Source organism: Mus musculus, chromosome 11 (genome assembly GCF_000001635.26).
Source record: "Mus musculus strain C57BL/6J chromosome 11, GRCm38.p6 C57BL/6J".
In the NCBI taxonomy this organism is placed as follows: Eukaryota; Metazoa; Chordata; class Mammalia; order Rodentia; family Muridae; genus Mus; species Mus musculus.
The window spans coordinates 103,928,971-103,952,140 of NC_000077.6; the positions used below are offsets into that span (position 1 = coordinate 103,928,971).

A 23,170-nucleotide genomic window follows, 5' to 3' on the forward strand; every position below is an offset into this window, starting at 1 on the left:
GAAGACCACAAACTGGGCTCCCAAAACCTGTAACTCAAAATATCTTCCAGACATAAAGACATCTAGGCCCACACAACATGAGCAGAATGCAGCCAAGTTCCAATGAGCACATCTGATTCGTGAGGCTTCCAGTTTACAGGAAACTGAAAGCACGACTCAAAGTCCTTGCTATTAAATACGAGGAAGATGAATTTCCTTTTCTGAGGGTAATTTCACATATCCCAATAAAATAAATGTAGGAGAACCAAAGGCAGGAGAGCTAGAACATATGTATATGAGCTAGCTGTTAGTTTTTAAGGTTGCTTAGGAAATCTTCAGACTCTCTCAGAGCCTGAACATTATGATAGCGGGTTTTTTTTAAATATTTATTTATTTATTATTTTTTAAATATTTATTTATTATAATAATAAATAAATATAATAATAAAATATGTAAATACACTGTAGCTGTCTTCAGACACTCCAGAAGAGGGCGTCAGATCTCATTACAGATGGTTGTGAGCCACCATGTGGTTGCTGGGATTTGAACTCTGGACCTTTGGAAAAGCAGTCGGGTGCTCTTACCCACTGAGCCATCTCACCAGCCCCATGATAGCGGTTTTTAAAACAGATATTACAAATGAAAAATTTCCCCAAATACATCAACTTCCATACAGAAGCCCAACTTCAAAGAACTCTGAACTGATTCATAAGTTAGCAGAAGTTATCCATAATAAATATATATATGCCATCTCATGGTAATGGTCTACCCCAGGAAGCCAATGAGTCCTTTGGGATAGAAGCTTTGACTTTTGTTAAGTGCTGGCACTATTTTTGTATGTGAATGAGAGGGGGGGTGGGGAACTGCTGCAGAGCAAGCCCCTCGGAGCTGTTGGAGCCAGGCACACACTCTGCCACTAAGTGTCACCTCCAGACACACCTTGTCTTTCAGCAAACAGCTTTTTCACAGTGCTGCACGTGTTAATGGTTTGCCCCCGTGTATCTGCTACATTTGAAGTGGAAAGTGCAGCGTGTGTGAAAGAATGCCATAAAACCCCCTCACTGATCAGCCTTATCTTCAGTTTGACAGCACAGAATGCTCAGTATACCTCCCTCTCACGCTGAGGCGGAGACCACAGGTCCCCAGACCTATGATGTGGATGGCACTGACCTTGCCAACAGTCTTTGGAAGGTCGGTAGGTGACATGAGTCAGGTAAGATAAATTATGATGAAAGTGCTTTTAAAAATGTGAGGGTTTTGTATACCTTCAGCTTCCGCTCCTCTTGTATTACCATAGTAACAGTGATCACGCTAGTAAAACTCTGAAGGGATCACGAGCATGCCAGGCACTGTTGTAAATGTTTTCATTAGGGCAACTTATCCCTCACAACTCCTCCATTTTATAGATCAGGACACAGGAACACAAAAATGGCAAATGCCATCAGTTTGTGACTGTCAGCACTAGGATCCAAACTTGGACAATAAGACTTCAAAGCAAGGTGACTACCAACCATGTTATGTGATACCTATACCCAGTGTGTCTAGCCTAAGAAAATCAACCTTTAAAACAGTTTATGAATAATGTATATATGCTGCATTTATCAAGGTTTGACAGTGTAATGACAGAAATGCATAACTCTCATCCCCATTTTCCAGCTTGGCAAGAGTTTAAAAAAAAAAAAAAGGCAATTTCCAAAAGTTTTCCTAAGATGATTCTTTGGAATCGTATTCTAAAACAATACCTAGCAAGTTAAAAGAATCAAGTCAGACAGCTACTCACTGGCCAGACTGGAAATCTTTTTCGTTCACAACCGCACAGTTGCTTAAAGATAATTCATCAGTAGGGCATCTCGCAGCTTGCATAGTCTGAAAGAATCAACGATTAGAAACATAAGTCATGGTTTCAACCTTAAAGAACACCGCATGCCTCCTGCTCACTGCTCTCCATCACCACAGACTCTGTAGTAAATGTCCCTCCATCCTGACTCCCGTGTTTCTTCCTCCAGGGTAGCGGCAACCCCTTCACTCGGGAAGCTGCCTATCTCTCATTTTCTGTGCCTGTGTGCAGCCACGCTCACCCCTATCCCCCGTGTCCCCCGGCACTAGAAGAAAGCACCCTTCCTTACCACACAACTGCATAAAGGCTTTCCACTCTAAATGGCATCAACAGAAACCTACAGAAAGCAAAGGCCACACACATCAGATACACACTTGGAAACACAGACCCGACAACCAAGTTAAAGTCCTTGAGGCCAGTCCAGACTACTGCTTAGAGCCGATATATTCTTTTGCTCAAGCTTATTTGAATTGATTTTCTATCTCTTTCATAGGAAAGAATCATGACTGATAAAATGCAATAAAGTCAAGTAGTAAATTTGATAAAAAGGTGTTATGAAAAGGCATCTTTTTATAAGAAACCCCAAGTGATTACAAATTGTATTTCCTATAGATGAAAGGAAATCATCTTCTAGCCTGAGGCAGCAAGATTACTGAAAGTCTGAGGCTAGACCAGACTACACAGCAAGCTCCTGTTCTCAAAAAAAAAAAAAAACACAAAAAGCTTCCAAACATTTCTCAACAAAAATAATTATAAGGTGTACCCAAAAAGAAAAACAGCAACCAATGGCCTTTTTGGTTAACTACTAGCCAAATATTCTCTTAAATAATGGTACACCTCGGTATATAGTTCAGGCTAGCCTCAAACTTAGGCTTGCCCTTGAGCTTCTAATCCTCTTGCCGCCGCTTCCTGAGTGCTGGCAATACGGGAGTGTGCCACCGTGTCTGGTTTAGGTGCTTCTGGGATTGAACCTGGGGCTTCAAGCTTGGTAGGCAAGCGCTCCACCAAGTGAGCTGTATCCCAGCCTCATGGGGGTTTTTATTCAGTAACACCTTTGTTCTCCACAGACTCCGGGGTCAGCTCTGACATCAATAGCCATAGTTCGAAGTGTTTATCCTTCAAACTGCAAGCCAAAGCTGATCATCCTTAAATTTGTTGTCCAGATACAAACTGATATAATGCACTTTAACCTTTTCTTGTATATGTGGTTGGGTTTTGGTGTTTTGGTTTTTTTTATTTTATTTTATTTTCATGTTTTGACTATTTGAGACACCCTCAAGACAAGCTGGCCTTAAAATGATGACCCTTCTTCCCTTGGCCTTGGGGTGTTGGGATCACAGGTGTGTATGTCCACACCAAACTTTGGGTTTTGAGGGGTTTTTGGGGGGGGTATTTATTTATTTGGTTGGTTTGGTTTTTCTTTTTCTTTTTTTTTTTTTGAAAGAAGGAAATGAGCTAGGTAATGGTGCTTACATCATTTATTTATTTATTTATTATATGTAAGTACACTGTAGCTGTCTTCAGACACTCCAGAAGAAGGAGTCAGATCTCGTTACAGATGGTTGTGAGCCACCATGTGGTTGCTGGGATTTGAACTCCGAACCTTCGGAAGAGCAGTCGGGTGCTCTTACCCACTGAGCCATCTCACCAGCCCTGGTTTGGTTTTTCAAGACGGGGTTTCTCTGTGTGTAGCCCTGGCTATCCTAGAACTGGCTCTGCAGACCAAGCTGGCCTTGAACTCTCAGAAATCTACCTGCCTCTGCCTCCAAGTACTGGGATTAAAGGTGTACACCTCCAGCACCCAGCTGATATTAGTACTTCTATTCATTTTATAGTTATTGAAGATAAGCTTTCCAGAACTAATGACATTAAAACAAACAAACAAACAAACAAACAAAAACCAACAACCCTCTAATCCTGTCAGGATTTTAAGTTTCATTACCCAAGATGAAGTTCTCTCTCTGCTGACTTTAAGGCATGGGCTGGTTAATGCAACTAGCCTTATCTTCACAAAACCGTATTAATGCTAATCAGATGCCACAGCAGCTCTCCTAGAAGAGCAGACACAAGTCCTGAAGTGTAGAAAACACTGGCAGTCGCTGCCCTATTGACAGGTAAATTACCAACACAGGTTGGTCAGAACCAGGGGTGTGCAGGATGCCCCAGGATGTCCCTGAGGCCTTTTTATTTAACAGGGGCTTTACAATACTGAATCTTTCCCACGCTCCACATGGAGATAGGAAGTAGCATCATTTTCTTCTTTAAAAATTATTTTTATGTATGTGTGACAGACAGCACACCTGTGTGGGTGTCTGAGGGGGCAGAAGACAGTGTCAGACCCTGTAGCTGGAGTCACGGATGGTTGTGAGCCATGCAGAATGGGTGCTGGGAACCAGACTGGTCCTCTGAAGACCATCCAGGGCTCTCAACCATTTTCACCTCGCCTCGCCTCCTCTCTCCCTCCACCTCCTCCTCGTCTTCTTCTTTCTTCCTTTCTCTCTCTCTCTCTCTCTCTCTCTCTCTCTCTCTCTCTCAAGATCATATATGATTACTGGTAACTACAAATATTTAAAAGAGCTTAAGGTGTTGTGCCCATCTGTAATCACAGCCGTCTTGACACTAAGGCAGGAAGACTACAACTATCAGGGTAGCCTGGGCACCACAGTGAGTTATGGGCCACTTAAGTCACTGAAAAACCCTGTCTCAAAAACTGAAACAAAGAGGGTTGAAAGCAAGAATAGTTATCTAAATCTTTTATTAACAAAACAACAACAAAAACACTGAAAAGAGTATATTCAAGCCAGTGGCTCAGCATGTAAAGGCTCCTGCTGCCAAAGTCTGACAACCAGAGCTCCAGCCTCAGGAACCACAGAACTGACTCCTGAAAGCTGTCCTGTGACCTCCAGGACACTCAACCTAAAGACAAAGAAACCCCAAACCCCTAAGTGTGTGTGTGTGTGTGTGTGTGTGTGTGTGTGTGTGTGTGTGTGTTTTTAAAGTTAGAAACAGAATAGTTTAAGCTTCATGTTATCCGAGTGAAGGCTTCCAGGGGTTTTTCTGAACACATGTATTAGCACCACGGAAAGTGTAATGCATTTTAATTAATTTGAAGAAAAACAGTAGACAGATGGAAATGTACTAGCCACGTTTCAGTAAAACATTTCCATAAATGGTGATTAGTTTGATTAAAAAAAAACAATGTCATAATTTCAAAAGTACAGCCAAATTCCTTTACTTTGATCCAAGCTTTGATTGTCACTAAAATCAAGTGACAAAATAAGCTAAATTTGGGAACGGGCCTTTGAGCAGATGCATCGCAAAACAGTTAAGCAAGATGCCGAAGAACAATGACTCTCGCTTCGCTTTGGGATCACTGGTAAAGATATGAGATTATACATTTGATCACTGGCTGCTTCTTTTTTTTTTTTTTATGTTTGACTGTGTGTATAAAATCTCAGCACATCAGTGAATATGCAATATGGACATACTAGGATTATATAAATAATTTGACATGTGAATTCGTGATCAAGTGTTTGGAAAGCACCAATTTCCCATGACATGAACAGAGTCAAGGTCACAAGTTTACCTTCCAAATGAAAGAGCATTTTGTTAGGGTCACACCTGGACCAGCCATCCATCAAAAACTTAACAATTTAAAGTTTTCTATCTTCCTAGAGTCTCTTTACTTTCAAGTTTCTTCCCTTGATTATCTTTCCCCTAAATCTGCATCCCTTCCTTGGCCAATTCTTATACACTCTACAGTTCTCAGCTTAGACAATACTTATTCTAGGAGACATTCTGGACAGCTGCCCCTCCCCACAGAACTGAGAAGACATGCATGGAAGCCCTGAAGATGACCTTCACTGTCTGCCTACACACTTGAATCATACCTAGGATAATTCTTAAGGTTGGAGACTAGATTTTGCTCATGTCCATACTTCCGGAGGACTACTCCTGGGCCTGGTACAGTGAGTGCTGGTTAATCGTAGATTACAAACCCAATTCAAACCACCCAAAGGACAAGTGTCCAAGGCAGTATCCCTTCAAGGTCATTTAGGATATCACAGAATTAGATTCAGATGACTTAATCACTACACAACTTGGGGCTAGGAAGATAGCTCTGAAGGTAGGGACAAGGGATCCACACAGCAAACTGGATGAGGAACCTAGCCATGTATGGGAGCTCTGAGTTTGGCCAAGAGCTGATATCTCAGTGGATGAAGAGTAATTGAGGGGTGATTCTTTTTTTTTTTTTTAAGATTTATTTATTATTTCATGTAAGTACACTGTAGCTGTCTTCAGACACACCAGAAGAGGGCATCAGATCTCATTGCAGATAGTTGAGAGCTACCATGTGGTTGCTGGGATTTGAACTCCGGACCTTCGGAAGAACAGTCAATGCTCTTAACCACTGAGCCATCTCTCCAGCCCCGAGGGGTGATTCTTGACATAATCCTCTTGCTTTATATACACACACAGAAGACATGTATGTACACAAATATGTGCACCTACACACATGCAAAAAACATACATCCACAAAGGCACACCACATACATATACATATTGGAAAAATATAAATCAATAAATGGAACAAAATTACTTCCATGACAGAGCCAACACAATAGAAACTTTACAAAATGGTAGGTTAACCTCATTTGTAAACCTGTTTACCTGTCAATGTCCTTTAATAGGAAGGGGGTGGGAATCTGTGGATATCATCTGGGCAGCCAATTTAAACAGATGCTACGAGGAAAGGGCCTCCCTATTAGAAGGCAGAAGCATCTGTGTTTTGGTGGTAAGCCAGGCAGGGTATCTCATTTTAAAACAAAGTGTAAGTCCCTATAAATAGTCAAGTTGTCTATTTACCATAGAAATGCCAAGGAAAAATTCCATACTTTTTTTTTTTTTCTAAAACTGACTTTGCCTCTAGGGAAAAAAAAAAATACAAGCCAAACACTACAGGCATATAGCCTTTTAAACATGAAATTATAATCAGTGATGGGTTGTTTTATTAAGGTGAGTTGTTCAAGTTACTGGAACACATAACTGCTTAAGGATATAGGAGTGTCTTCATTGTAATTTAAAATGCCAAACAGTATGGGTAGTGGGCTATAGGCCACTGGCAATTCTTAAAGAATGTCAAGGTTATCAAACAAAAGGGAACTCCAGTGGAAGTAATTATGACATCGGTCATTCCAGAGCCTTTAAACGGCAGAGAATTTGCTTCTTTTCAAAAAGAAAAAAGGGGTGGGGGGAGGAAAGTGCAGGCTTTAAGCAGGATTTTCTGGACAGTATTTCAGTTTGCCAATTTAAATAACACAGTCTTATGTAAAAGTTTCCTTTAGAAAATAGATTACTTGAGTGAACTTTTAAATCAAATAACAGCACGGTCAAATAAAGAAAAATTCAATATGAGGCAGCGAGTGGTAACGAACGCTCCTGTAATCCCAGCACTTGAGGGGTGGAGGCACGAAGATCAGGAGGTTAAGATGACCCTCAGCTACAAAGGGACTAAAGACCAGCCAGGACCACCAGAAACCCTATCCAAAAGGAAAGGGGAAAAGAAAATCAGAGTGTGCTAGCAGACTAGAAAGGGCTCATCACCAGACATTCCCTCCTACCCTGACTATAACCCTGAAGAACATGCTGTCTCTTCCTCAGGCCTCTCGCCTCAGGCCTTGGCTCCATTTCTCCAGAGGTTTGCAGATTCCCACAGGAAAGAGAGGAATACACAGAAACTTGCCCCAGGTCCAGCCTAGCTGACATGCCCCCACTCAAATATTTCTCCTAGGGGATCACTCTGAAGAACTAAGGGTTTAAAATTGCCCTTTCATGTGGGGCAGGGTGTGTGGGAGGGGAGGGGGCGTATGGCCCATGACTTCTATCTGTAATCCCAGCATTGGGAAAGCTGAGGCAGGAAGAGGAATGGCCACAAGTGTTCATGGCTGTTTTAAATGACCATCTCTGAGGAAGAGAAAAGAAACCTTCACTTTGCAACAAAGTAACTCCCAGACCTAGGACTAGTAGCATTAATGAAAACTTAGAATTTCATTTTGGAGTATCACTATCCACATTTCAAATATCACAAGTGCCTGATCTCTACCACTGCAGATGGTTCCAGTAGATACGATTGGTCCAGAGCAACATAGAAATGTTACCATAAATGGTCACCTGCAAGACCACAGAACCTCCTACACTATAAACTCCGATGATACTTGCAGCGCATGCCTGTAATCCCAGCACTTGGGAGGCAGAGGCAGGAGGATTTCTGAGTTCTGAGTTCGAGGCCAGTCTGGTCTACAGAGTGAGTTCCAGGACAGCCAGGGCTATACAGAGAAACCCTGTCTCGAAAAACAAAAACAAAAACAAGAAAAAGGGGGTTGTTTTGGTTTTGGTTTTTGGTTGGTTGGTTGGTTGTGTGTGTGTGTGTGTGTGTGGTTGGTTGGTTGGTTTTGGTTTGTTTTATGGTTTTTTTTTTTTTTTTTTTTGAGATAGTTTCAAGCAGCCCAGGCTGGCCTACAACTCACATTATATAATCAAGGATGGCTCTGAACTTCTAATCCCCCACCTCTACCTCCCCAGGGCTTGAATTACAGATGTGTAACTACCACACCTGGGCTTCTTGTTAAACTCTTGAAGACAGGCTGGTGAGAAGCCTCAGTGGGCAAATGTGCTTTTCCTCCAAGCTGAGGAGTTCCATCCCCAAGCCCCACACGGTGGAAGAAGAACTGACTCCCACAAGCTCCCCACATGCAGGCCATGATTCATGCAGAAACCTCCGTACCCACGCCCCCCCCACACACACACACATAATTAAATGTAATTTAATTAAGAAAAAATTCTGAAGATGTGGGATACGAGGCTGGGATGCGGGGGAGGGGGAAACAAAAAGCTTGGTGTGCCATAGTCATTTTCACAAGTCTCTTGGAGCATCCTTGACATTCCCTGACTCAGACGAATGCTGTGCACATAACGAGCGAACCTCTTGACACCTGTCGAGTCCTCAAGATTCTTTTATAAATGTCTATTTTAAGAAGCTTTCACTTTGATCTTTCAGGGGGAAAATCCGTGCGGAAAAAATGAGAACATCAAACAGCAATAACATCAAATACTGGCAACAGTACAGAGCAGCTTCATATAAAGGTTATATGGCCTAGCAAATATAGCCCCAGGTCTCTGGTCAGTCAGTAAACCGAAAACCTACGTCCACACAAACACTAAACATAAAGGTTCGTAGCATCTGTATTCATAGTAGACAAAACTGGAAAGGTCACAAATGTCCTCCTGATGATGAATGGATAAACAACAGTGTTGTGGCCATAAGACAAAATACTACTCAGGTATTCAGTAAAAATTAATCATCAGTGTATATATTTACCATTTACGGGCAGCGGGACCTGGGAGAACGGAGCCAATACGTGAGGCGAACTGAAGTTTAGTCAGAGCATCGGGCAATTTATACTCTGAGGACCAAGAGCAATCACCTGAGTAGAGCTCTCATGAGCTCCAGCCGTCGACAATCACAAGGACAAGCTGTACGTGGCAAAACCGTGTTTCCACAGAGGCACAGAAAGGAGAGCTTAAACATTTAACTGAATAACGTCAGCAAGCAATAATGAGCAATCTGGAGAAAACGCCCTGCTATCTGCTACACCTGGGAGGGGAGCATAGCAAGGCATTCTGAGATCAGTTCCCTGTTTTGAGGAAACGGGTTCACAAGACTCTCGCTGTCTTGGAGTTTTCTCACAGGTACTCAGCACCGTCCTCACTCACGTGCTTGGGCTGTGTTCTGACGGGAGTGTACGGGGTGAGTATGTGTGCTCGCATGTGTACATATGTATGTACATGAATGTAATGCTGGGTAAAAGAAGCTGTCTGTGAGAACGCAAGCATATGGTGTTTGTCCCGTGCGTCTGGCCTATTTCACTCACTGCAATGCTTCTCAGGCTCCGGCATGTTGCAGTGCATAGCCACGAAAATGTCATTATTTTCTACAGCCTGGCTATGTTCCACTGTATGGGCAGGCCACACTTTATCTTTTTTTTCTTTTTTTTTTTTTTTTTTTTTTTTTTTTGGTTTTGCGAGACAGGGTTTCTCTGTATAGCCCTGGCTGTCCTGGAACTCACTTTGTAGACCAGGCTGGCCTCGAACTCAGGAATCCACCTGCCTCTGCCTCCCGAGTGCTGGGATTTAAGGTGTGCATCACCACTGCCCAGCTCTATCTTTCTTTTTTAAGATTTATTTTATTTATATGAGTATACTGTAGCTGTCTTCAGACACACCAAAAGAGTACATCAGATCCTATTACAGATGGTTGTGAGCCACCACGTGGTTGCTGGGAATTGAACTCGGGACCTCTGGAAGAGCAGTCAGTGCTCTTAACTGCTGAGCCATCTCTCAAGCCCCCCAAGCCACACCTTATCATTTCAACCTCAGTGACTATTCAGATTGTTTGCGCTTGGAGGCTTTAAGAAGAATGCTGCTATGAACAGCCAGGCAGCAACCGAATGTGGAGTTTGGGGGTGTTATTTGTTGTTTTGTGTTTTTGCTTGTTTGGTTTTTGAGACAGGGCCTTGCTTACATAGCTAACTGTGGTCTCCAACTTGTGATTCTCTTGCTCCGTTTTTGGAGTGGCAGGATCACAGTGTGCAGCACCATGCGTGGCTCTCTGTAGAAGTTTACACATGAACATACGTCTTCAATTTCCGATACATGCTCACCAGATACCCAATTTACAAAGTCTTTCTCCCGTTCTGGGGGTTGCCTTCACTTTCTTAATCATCTCCTTTGACACACTAAAGTTTCAATTTTGTTAAAATCCTAGTTCTCCTGATTGCTGACGCTTTTGTATCACGTCTTTAAAAACCATTGCCTAATTCAAGAATGTGCATTTTTTAAATCTAGCCCTTCTTGGAAGGGTCACAGGGTTGGGTCCTTGAATTGTTCTTGTTTATTCTTTCTGATGCCAGAGCATAAAACGGTTTACTTATTTCCTCTTTCAGACTGGCCATTGTCATGGGAGAGAAATGCAACTGGTGCTGGATATTGCTTGCCTATGCTACAGCTTTGCTGAACGTTGTTTCTAGCTTTAAATCTTCCCCTCCCCCTCCATCCCTCCCCCCCCTCCAGATAAATTCTTTAGGAGTGTCATCTGGGACTGGAGACGTAGTCCGATGGTAGAGCACTTACCCAGAATGCACTGAGTCTCTAGGTTCAATCCCCAGCACAACAGCAACAAAAAAGAAACGGTGCAGCACCGTGCTGTCTGCATAGACTGATGGTTACGGATGCACCATGCTGTCTGCATAGACTGATGGTTACGGATGCACCGTGCTGTCTGCATAGACTGATGGTTACGGATGCACCGTGCTGTCTGCATAGACTGATGGTTACAGATGCCTTTTCTTCCTTTCCTGGCACAATGGCCCTACCTAACGCTTGCAATGATGTTGAATAGAAGTGGCCAGGAGACATCCTAGCCTTGGTCCTGAGCTCTGGGGTAAGCCTTTAACCTTCACCGTGAAGAAATACGATAGCACCTGTGGGTTCTTAGTTGGTCGGGTTTTATTTTGTGAGCCAGATTTTGACAGTGCCAGCTCATAAGGTTGCTGAGACTCTTAACAAGAAAAGTGTGTGTCTGTGAAGGTGTGTTCACAACTAAAATGCCGTCTCGTTTATGACTGTATTCCACAACAGAATTTTCTTACTCTGAACAGTTTCCTCTGAAGTTTCTTAAATAAAACAATTTGACCCCAAATTTTCACAAACAAACAAAAAATAAATAAATGAAAATAAAAAAGTTTTGCACCTAAGGACATCACGGACTCTAAGGTCTAATGGATACCATGTCTTCAAAGCAGCAAAATCCATTGACTTACACTGATGGGCCTCACTCTAATTACCTTAATTGCTGGTGTTGATCTGCACCCCTGTAATTACACAGACACACACACACACAGACACACACACATTCACAACATATTTGTAACACGGAAAGATTTCTCACTTAATACAGCTTAATAACAAATACAATCATAACAATGGTATCACTTAGTTATTTTATAATTAGAGATTACTTTTAAAGACTTAGGTCAGTATGGCTGATGAAAGGCGATTGGGATTACTAGCCTACTTCAGTCCCTTAGACAGGCTCTTTTGAGCAAGCTGGGAATACAGCTCAGGACTAGTGTGTTTACCTAGCACACCAAAAAATAAGAAAACAAAGGGACCGATGTCTGCAAGTGACGTGATGGCCACCCCATGGCCACACAGATAAAGACTCGTCCCCCTAGTCCTCTGATCTGATGAAGGTGGCAGCAGTTTGGGCCGGGAGGATAATGCAGACAGGGCAGTGTGGGATGCTGGGAGGATCTCCTTTCTTAAACTGGGTATTGATTTCCTTGGATGAGTTCACACTGTAAACGTGGAAGGAATGCTGGGGGGGGGGGGGGTGTTGGCCACATGCCTTTAATCCCAGCACTGGGGAGGCAGAGGCAGGGGCAGGTGGATCTCAGAGGCTTGCCTCCTTTACAGATTGAGTTCCAGGACAGCCAAAGCTACAAAGAGAAACCCTGTCTCAAAGCAAAACAAAACAAACCCAAGAAAGTGGAAGCAAATACAGTGTACGAGTTTCTGTGTGCAGCTTTGGAACACTGCAGGTGTTTCAAGGGGGCTGTACTGGTTCCTCTTCATTCCTTCCAGCAGAGGACTTGCAGCTGCCCCACCGCAGCAGTGCACTGAGGGAGGACCTTGGGTCTCTCAGTCTGCTTCCTGGTGAGAGTGCAGCACAGCCTCCCCGAGCTTCAGCTCCTGTTTCTCTGAGGATGAATGAGGTCAAGTACAGAGCGAATGTCAGAGTCATCATCTTTCTGAAAATGCCTGTTGGAACCTTTGCTCTATTTTTCTACTGGCTTTCCGTTGTTTCTTTTTATGATTAGTTGGCAAGTTTTGTTTGGCTTGTAGTCTAGGTGCAAGTTCTATCAAATGCATGCACTCTGTCTTCTTGCACCCTGCAGATTGTCTTCCTTCTCTCATACGGTGTGTGCTGTTGATGAACTTTCTTCATCTCCCACCCACTCACATTTATATACCAAGGCCCTAAAACCTAAAGCCTGCACTGCTAACCCACTGATCACTCTGGAATGAGAACCTTGAGGTAACTAAGGTTAAGATCAAGGGGATGGGGCTCTACTCAGAAAGGATTCTAACCTTCTAGGAAAAGACAGCTTTCTCTTCCTCGACCCCCATCCCTCCCTTCCTCCCTCTCCTCCCACCCCATGATGCTGCGGCATCCAGTCCAGAAGCAATAACTCATCAGTCAATTAGGTGGTACCCTGACTTTGAATTTCTGGCCTTCAGAACTAGGAGAAAATCCGTTTCTGTTGTTTAAGCCACTGCGTAAGTAGGACTTTGTTACATCAGTCTGAACAAAGTTCAAGGGTGCCCTTTGATGCGAAGTCTTTAATATAATGGAGTCTATTTTTACTCCATAATTATCTCTGTTTTTATTCTGAGTAAGAAATCTGCTGGTCCTTAGCTGGCCATTTTGTAATCTCACTTCTCGTTGACTTGCACTGTGTTCAGTACAGGGCTCTGCACCTTGGGTGTGCTGCTCAACGTGTACCCTGAATAAGGTGCTGATCTGAGCCATCCAAACTGGAGTAATGTGGAAACAGTTTTTGTGCTGTCTGCTCCAGCAGCCATTAGTCCCGTGCAGCCCCTGAAATACAGTCAATTCAGCTGAGAAGCTGGATTCATTATTCTTTAAAATAAATCCCTCCCCCAACCCCAATACTGGGTCTAAAACCCAGACAGGATCTTAATTACTGCAACCTTCTTGCTTCAGCTTCCCAAGTAGGCCCACGCCACCAGGCCTAGAGAGAAACTGGATTTTTCACTTGCTTTTTATCACTTTATACTTATAACCATTTTGTTTCCTCATCAATAATGAAGAGAAGCCTGAAATTCCCTGCTATCACCATTTCTGTCAGGAGCAGCTTGATCAGAGGTGGTGCTACCTTGCCACTTGGAGTGGCCCAAGGAGTCTCTGACAGACCAGACCACTCCATAGTCAGGTAAAGCCAAGAGCCTACACTTAGCAGCAAATAATAGCTTCGACACAAGGAGGTATGAGGTAGTATTAGGAAAGGTTACTAAGACACACTTAAGCATGGGTGAGCTTTAGAAAGGGCACTACACTCCAGTACTGGTATGGGCTCTCAGGAGAAAGTACGTAAGCTCTCTGTAACAGCCATACGTGCAGTTTAGGGGCATCTGAAGTTACACCTCGAAGGGTTGCAAAGAAACCTTTTCATGTTTTTTTTTTTTTCCTCCTTAGTAAGTCCTTAGGAGTACTGAGCAGAACTGCAGCTGGTAAGGAAAAAGCATAGGTCACAAGGGTCATAAAAAAGAATTCAGACACTTTTTAAAAATCATAAATCAGGGGCTGGAGAGATGGCTCAGCGGTTAAGAGCACTGACTGCTCTTCCAGAGGTCCTGAGTTCAAATCCCAGCAACCACATGGTGGCCTACAACCATCTGTAATGGGATCTGATGCCCTATTCTGGTGTGTCTGAAAACAGCTACAGTATACCCATATACATAAAATAAATAAATCTTTTATAAAAAATCGTAAATCAAGGGTATAGTCTTGTTTGAGATTCTCAGAAAATTTCAGGTTTATATGTGGGGAAAAAAAACCAGAGCTATACTCAAAGGCCACACACTCTTGGGCCTTATGCAAGGTTCCCACAATATTAGCAGTATCTGTAATACCTCTATACAAAAGGCTTTGTCTCCATGTAGGCCTTCTCTGAACATTTTATCAACTGTGTTGAAATTCTTGCTGGTGAGAAAGAAGCAGACTTTAAGGTGAGAAGGCTCCTCTCTTGTCCCTGTGATTTCCCCTGTCCTCCTGGCCTGCTCAGTTCCATCGCTTTCTGGTTTGTATATGGAGGCAATTAGATGCACACACACGTAGAACTGTTTTATCTCTGGATAACCGAACCACTGCTGCCAGAGGCCGCTCTGTCCCTTCTGTTTTAAGTTCATCCTGTCTGGTATTACTGTAGCTATTTTACCTCTCTTTTGTTCCGGAATTATCTGATGAGACCTTTTCTTTTTTTATCTTTTACATTTTTGCTTTTTAGCTGTATCTTTAGTGACTAACCTAAAAATGATGGCTGGGAGCCAGGCCCAGTTGATGCATGCCTTTCATCCCAGCAGTGGGTGGTAGTAGCAGGCTGATCTCTGTGAGTTCAAAGCCAGCCTGTTCTACATAAGCAAGTTTGAGGTCACTCAGGGCTACATAATGAAACCTATTTCAGACAGACAGATTATAGATTGACAGATAGATAGATAGATAGATAGATAGATAGATAGATAGATAGATAGATGAGGAAGTGAATGGATGAATGAATGAATGAATGAATGACTAAATAAGCAAATAAATAGTTGCCGAGCTTAGAATTTTTTCAATATACTCTTTAAGAATCTAAGATGAATTCTTTTCTTTTGAATGAATTTGTAGAATTTGTTTATTTATATTTTGTGAGTATTGTTTGACACAGGATCTTGGTACAGAGCCTAAGCTAGCCTCAAATTCTCAATCCTCCTGCCTTAGCCTCCTGAGTGCTGGGATTATAGGCACGTACCACCACACCTGCCTCTGCTTCTATTTATTTTATTTTTATCACTCTGACTCCTCTTGATTGCATTTTTTCTATATTTATTTTTCTACTTTAAAAAATCTTTTTAATTTAATTTCCCATTATTATTCATATTTTTATTACTTCTGTGGTTACTCTGGATATCTATCTATATCTATCTATCTATCTATCTATCTATCTATATATATATATATATATATAGAGAGAGAGAGAGAGATCTATATATATAGATAGACATACATATATACATATATATATATATAAAACCTAAAGCTATCCAAGAAGCTCTCACTCCTTTCTGAGGAGAGCATCATAAAGTGTTTTGAGTCTACGCCAACCCTCACCCCATTCACTCAGGTGCAGCGGCCATCGTATGCTTAGTTCTAGCCGCTAAACGTCCACACGACCCCGCTGACTTCTTTTGATTACTAGCACTGCCATTGCTCTTGTTTTGAAACAGTCTCTTGCTATGTAGCCCAGCCTGGTCTCAGAGTCACAGCAATCCTCTGCCCCCGCAGCTAGGACTGGAGCCACCACACCTGGCTTCTTTAGACTTTCGGAACGGGCAGAACGATAGGTTCTTTGGCGGTCTCTCTTCAGATGATGGCTTCCTCACAGTTCCTCTCCAGGGGCCTGACTAGCCTGAGCGCCCTTCTCTGCCTTCTGTGTTCTCAGGACCTTTCCATTGCTTTCCACAACCTTGGAATCCCAAATAAATTTTTTTTCAAATATTTTATTTTTTCTGGCCACAAGTAGTTAGTCAATACAAAGTAAACTCAATTGTATTTTCATTGACTTTTTTGTCTAATTTTGGTTTTGTTTTTTTTTTTTTTTGTTTTTTTTTTTTGGTGTTTGGTTTTTGCTAGTATATTTTGACTTCTGGGGGGCAGTTATGGGGGTTTTTGTTTTGTTTTGGGTTTTTCAGTATGTTCCTTGGTTTTGTTTTCTAAGGAGAGTGTAGAATTTGATGTGTGGAGAAGTGGAGAGGATCTGGGAAGAGTTGACAGAGGAGGAAAGTGTGATTAGAATATATTGTATAAAAATTTGGGAGACAGGCAGGCAGATCTCTGTGTTTGAGACCAACCACTCTGTAGATATTACAGAGTGAGTTCCAGGACAATCAGCTAATTTCAGTATCTGAAGCCTTTGAAAATCCCATCTCCTTTTTTGTTTGTTTGTTTGTTTGTCTGTGATAGTGGTGGTTTGGGGTTTTTTGTTTTTGTTTTTTTTGGGGGGGTGTTTTTTTTTTGTTGTTGTTGTTTTGTTTTGTTTGCTATTTTGAGACAGGGTCTCACAATGTAACCTTGGCTGGTTTGGAACTCACTATGTAGACCAGGCCAGGCTTGGACTCAAGCATTCTCAAGAGTTGAAGCCTGCCTCTCCCTATCTATTTACTATGTGCACCTCATCTTGAGGAGGTCAGAGGACAGTCACGTAGGACTCGGTTCAGTTCTCTCCTTCTACCGTCTAGGTCCTAGGGATCAAACTCCGGAGCCATCAGGCTTGGCAGCCAGCGCCTTAACCCATGGAGCCATGGCATCAGCTCTCCAACCCATCTCTTTACTGCTTCTGCTGACTTCTCATTTGTGGAGTTTTGACTGTGTCATTTGTGACTCTGTGAGTGTGTGTGTGTGTGTGTGTGTGTGTGTGTGTGTGTTTATGTTTCAAGTTCCTTTTTAGGAACTTTCTGAGTCCTGAGGCTCTTGGAAGATGAGTTCTTCCAAGCAGCTTTCTGCTCACTGCTACTGGGCGGGGCATGGAGGTGCTGCCACTATTGGGCACACCTAACTACTAGCTTAGGAGTTTCAGACCAACCAAGTGGTATGAAATCAGAAGCCCAGACTTCAAGGTGATACAATGAGGAAAAAAAAAGTTAAGAGGATTTTGTTTTTGTTTGACCCAGCACCAAAGTGTGACAGGAAATTTTCCTTTCGTTTCCCTGGATGGAACAAGTTAATTCCTAGCTGACATTTATTATAAGGTGTATCCCCTGGAGGTACGATCTTTACTAAGAGGATTCTACCAAAACCACCAATGTTTACCTCCGGTCGCCAAGCTTCTCTGGAGGCAAAGGCACTCGGTGTCTAATCCCCACTTGCACATAGGTTCTGACCTGATTACTCCTTAAGCTCTAGCCAGTTACAGCTTGAATTCAAGTAGTTTTAAGATTTAGTCTTATTATTATTTATGTATATGTGTGTGCCACATGTGTACAGGAGTCTGCTAGGGCCAGAAGCAAGCATCAGATTCCCTGGAATGGAGTCACAGGCGCTTGTGAACTACCTGATACGGACGCTGGCCAAACTTGGGTCCTCCAACAGAACAGCAAGTGATCATAACCGCTAAGCCATTTCTCCAGCCCTGAGCACTTTACCTAGCACTTAAAACTTTTTGTGTGGGAAGATGGATGGGAGGAGCTAATTCAATATAGTGTAAGAAATAACTACAACTTCTCAGCTATCTGAAAAACTGAATGCCAGCAGAGAATTTAGAGAGGAGAAAAGACGACCTTGAAGTTTATAAATATCAAGATTGCAGATCCATTAAACAACAAAAAAAGAAAGGACCTTCAACAATTCCCAAGGGACCACCTTGGAGAAGTAAGATGCAGAGTCAACAGTTCTCCACCTTCTCAGGAAGCAGAGCTACCTGGAGCATCTGCTGAAGGGGAGGGCGGAGTCTGGGACTCGGCCTGAAGCAAGCCCGAGGAGCTCTTTCTTGGCCAGTTCTCAGGTGATGCTGACCACGCTGGTCTGCACAACACTCTGAGAATTGTTGTACTCAGGATACATAAACTGGAGAGATGGCTCAGTAGCTAAGAGCACTGGCTGCTCTTCCAGAGGTCCTGAGTTCAATTCCCACCACAGGCACAACTGTCTACAGCTCCAGTTCCAGGCGTTTTGAGGCCCCTCTTCTGGCTTCCCCAGGGATACATGTAGTGCACAGAAACATATGCAGACAAAACATATACACATAAAACAACACATTATGTTTTTTTTAAGCTACTGACACACATACAAACAAACAGGGACCATGGCAGCCTCCACAGGGCCTTCACAGATTCAAGCCAGACAGGTTCTCAGCACTGAGAGAGGGACATGGACACAGGCTCCCATCCCTAACCAAGAAGCTATTTTCAACTGACATCCACTTGCAAAAAAAACACAACAACTATATTTCCTCCAAAAAAAGTCTTAATAGATATATTAAGCACACTTATGTGTAGACCCTATGAACAACAGCAGATGGCCAACACAAAGTGAACTCAATAGTATTTTTGTAGACTCTTTGTCTCACAGGGCCTTGTTTGGGCATCATTTGTTCTACTACCCATTTGCCATATATATATATATATATATATATATTTAGTTTGTGTCTTATGAGTTTTGAGTGGGTTTTATTTATGTGTGTGTATTTCTTTTCTTTTCTTTTCTTTTCTTTTCTTTTCTTTTCTTTTCTTTTCGGTTTTTGGAGACAGGGTTTTCTCTGTGTAACCCTGGCTGTTCTGGAACTCACTCTGTATCCCAGGCTGGCCTCGAACTCAGAGATCCGCCTGCCTCTGCCTCCCAAGTGCTGGGATTAAAGGCCTGCGCCACCACTGCCCGGCGTCCTTTTTCTTTTAATTATGATTTGTTTCTTTTGTTTGCCTGTTTATTTTCTAAATAGAGAAAGAAAGAGTGTAGGGTTGGGTGGGTGGGGAAGATCTGGGGGAACTGGAAGAGGGAAAACCATGATCAAAATGTATTGAATTATTTCTCACACACACACACACACACACACAGACACACACATTAGAATACAAGCACTGTGTATATAGTAATACTCAATATACCACATCACTTAATTTAGCAAACACGAATTAAACTTATATTGTTTAATTCACTCTAAACTGATTTGAAGGCTAAATAATAATAATAAAAAAAGACTCAATTTATCTACAGGTAGAGAAAAAGAGTTATATTAGAGCCAAGTGGTTGTTTACATTAGTTCTACGTTATGAACAGTTAGGATAATACAAGAAGCAACAGTATTACTTAGGAGTATCTGACGGCTCAGTTGAGGAGATAACAGTAATTCTGAACTATACTTCAAAGGAGCTGGTTTGTTCCGCAATAGCTTACCGAGTGTAATGCATCCATTCCAGGCTCTGTTCTAAACAGGGGGAACTAAACCCGCTCTTAACACAAAATATCATCAGTATCATTCCTTAGGAGAACATGTCTTGGTAACGACAGCTAATTAAAAAAAAAAAAAAAATCCCCAAAGAAGAGGTTCTTTAGAAGATCCAGAACTTGGTGACAATGCTGACATTGGTTGTCAAGTCACATATGAGCTTATGTGTTCATAAGCTTCAACATAAGACCTCTTTACAACAAAAGCAAATCCCACCGGTGTCTCTGTAAAACATTCCATGGGTCCAGTGATCTCAAAGCCCACTATTCTTACCTGAATGGTTTTCCCATTTTCTCCCCTGTTTTGTGAGATCCACTGAGTTTGTTCTAAAGGAGCTGAGGACAGAGACACCCTGCATGGTCCCTAAAGAGCTGCTGCCATGTCATCTGCTTCCTGTGCACAGCTAAAAGTGGCGACAAACTGTATACTTTTTGCCTTAAAACTGAAAACCAACCCCCCCGCCCCCCACAAAAGATAAAATCGGTTTAAAAACGTATTTAGCTGAATTTGATTAGTCTTTGTAGCTATCTTTATAAAACATGGGCGGAAATGCAGGTCAAAGTCGATAGCAAGAGAGACAGAGTGGAACTCTCTTCAGAAGAAGAAGCATGGAGATGGCTGAAAGTGTAAAATGTGGAAAAAGAAGGAGGAGCCAGCTGGCTGGGAAAGATGGTTCCAAGGTAGAGTTCCATCCCCGAGACCCACACAGTAGAAGGAGAGTGTGGACTCCTTTGACTTTTCACCTCCACACATACAAACATGCCCTGCACATGTCCAACCACACATGTACACACAAAACCAAACGGATGCCATCTTTAAAAGGAGGAAGAAGTACACTCCGGGAGATACCTGGGAGTCATGGAAGAGTAAAGCCCAGGCTTAGAACCCCACCTCCACACAGGCCATGGGTTTTGAATCAGAGAGAGCATCGCAAATCAGTGTGGATAAAGGATGGACTCAAACACACAGCGGGACAACTGTTCTCGCAGATGGAAGGATAAAATTAACTTCATAATTCACACCAAATACAAAACTAACTTACACATAAATTAATCACAAAAAAATAGGCGAAGCAAACAAAACTTAAATAAGATCTTCGTGACTTCAAAGGAAGCTTTCCTTAAAATGGGCAAATATAACAATGACATTTAAATCTAAGACATTATGAATAAATGAAGAAAATGGTCATCAAAAAGCTATCTGCAGGGCTGGAGAGACGGCTCAGCGGTTAAGAGCACTGACTGCTATTCCAGAGGTCCTGAGTTCAATTCCCAGCAACCACGTGGTGGCTCACAACCATCTGTAATGGGATCTGATGCCCTCTTCAGGTCTGTCTGAAGACAGCTACAGTGTACTCATATAAATAAAATAAATAAATCTTTAAAAAAAAAAAAAGAAAAAAGAAAGAAACTATCTGCAGCTAACAAATCTAAAGCAAGTCCTGCCCCCCTCAAAAGGGAAAACTATACAAATAAAAAGAAAATATGAATATCCGAACTAAAGAGTGCACACGCAAGCAATAATGCATGGAGGAACTCTCCATTGACCAACAAGAAAAAAAAAACGCCCAGCCTCTCTGCTAATCAGGACAAAAACAGAAATTACATTGATGAGATCATTTTGCTTTATATTAAGTGTAATGTCAGCAACACAGAGTATGGGTGTTTAGGAGCTGTGCTACAGGGCTGTGGGGAGTGGTACACAGCATTTATTCCAGTATTTGGAGGCACAGGCAGGCAGATCTCTGTGAATAGGTCAGTGTATTCTCCAAGGTGCACTCCAGGCCAGCCTGGGCTATACTGGGAGACCGTCTCAAAAACAAAGAAAAAAATAACCAGCATTACAGCAAGTGTTTGGTGTACTACAAATACGAGCGTATCTAAGGGCTCACTCTTCTGTCAATTAACCATCTTTCTATAGCAACATTATATACCTTTGGACAGGTGAGACAGTTTAGCAAGTAAAGGCACCAAGTCCGGCATCCGGAACCCAAGCCCTGAGCCCACATGGTAGAAGGAAAGACCTCACTGCACAAGTTGTCCTCGAGCTCCACCCATGTGCTACGGCATAGACGCGCATGCTCGTATGTAAGCAAACAGATGCAAAAGCAATAATATATTTTCACCTTTGCGCCTTAAGTGCTTGAAAAAAAAAAGAATAAATTCCATATGTTAGTAGTGCTTTAAAGAATTAAATTTTCTAAAATGTATTGCACTTAACAATTCTTTTTAAATTTCTACCAAATTGATGCGCAAACACAAGTGTATAAAGCAGGTAATGAGTAAAATACCTAGCATAAATATCTAGAGCGGTCTCATAAAGTGGAGGCAAATAATAACACTAGCACTTTATTTTTGAGTTAGGGTCTTATTCTATGGCTCAGGCCAGCCTAGAACTCAGTATGTACACCAGGCTGGCCTCAAACATACAGTGATCCTCCTGCCTCTGGCTCCCAAGCATTGGCATTACAGGCATGTGCCAACACACAGGATACAGCATACTAATATGATAGAGTCACAGTGAGAAATAGACAAAGCTCTAAGAGAGGAACACAGGTCTTCAAGACGATGTAACAAAGTATCACAACTTACAGCCTGAGATCACAGGCTTCCCAAGCGTTCTCTGAGTAGGAGGTAAATGGTTAAGGGCAGAACATTACAAAGAGCGAGCCCAGCAAAGACCTTGTGGTAAGAGAGACAACTGAAGCTTCAAGGCATTGAAAGGCTTATATAACCTGAGCACAGACAGTGAAAGTGAGCGGAGGGAAACAGGCGCAAAACCACAAAGAGCCTCTAACGCCTTGTTAAGCATCTCATCTTCTCCCAAAACTAAACTGAGGACGGGTTTAAGCAGTAAGGGGCTGGGGAAGAGTAACCAGCATGGAGGATGGAAGAGGGGCAGAAGGCCAAAAGGAGAAGACTAGGAAACTTCCTGCAGCTATTCAGACCACAGAGAGAAAAAGGGGTGGAGACGAGGATGCCGAATGGTAAACTGACCAGGGAGAGGGGTACACCAATTGCAGCGGGTACCTAGGATATCTACAGCAGCAATGCTCCCACGCCTACCTTTCTGGGCCCTGATTAAATCCTTCGTTTAAAAACAACAAAAAAAAACCACTTTTATTTTCTTTAGTGTGCAGGTGGGAAGACAGTGGTGAACTATACAGGGGATGCGGCAAGAGGGACAGACAATAGGGAAGAGAAGGGCTCCTGGATGAAGCACGCGGTCTGCAAGTGTGAGGACCTGAGTTCACAGCCCCAGAACCACTGAAAAGCAGGTAGGATGGCTCACATCTGTAATCCTGGGTCGAGAGACTCCACAGAAGCTGGAAAGCCAGCTAGCCTGGCATAGGCAGGGGCGAACAACCAAAGAAACCCTGGCTCAAACAGCGTGGGTGGTAAATCCTAACCCAACGTTGTCCTTTGACTGCCACATATGGGTATGCATGTGCCCCTACCACCCATACACACACACAGTCATCCCATACCCGCCAGGTTTCCACTGGTGATGGTAT

The 23,170-nt window shown here is 42.6% G+C and overlaps 1 protein-coding gene across 1 annotated transcript in view; it reads right to left on the reverse strand.

Annotated features, from left to right (window-relative positions):
• The window catches only part of Nsf (N-ethylmaleimide sensitive fusion protein), a 132,275-nt gene that overhangs the window by 107,189 nt on the left and 1,916 nt on the right, over window positions 1-23,170 (reverse strand). Inside the window, exon 2 of the mRNA NM_008740.4 lies at window positions 1,760-1,845. Within this exon, the coding sequence (NP_032766.2) occupies window positions 1,760-1,845 (86 nt within the window). The remainder of the gene's footprint in view (window positions 1-1,759; window positions 1,846-23,170) is intronic.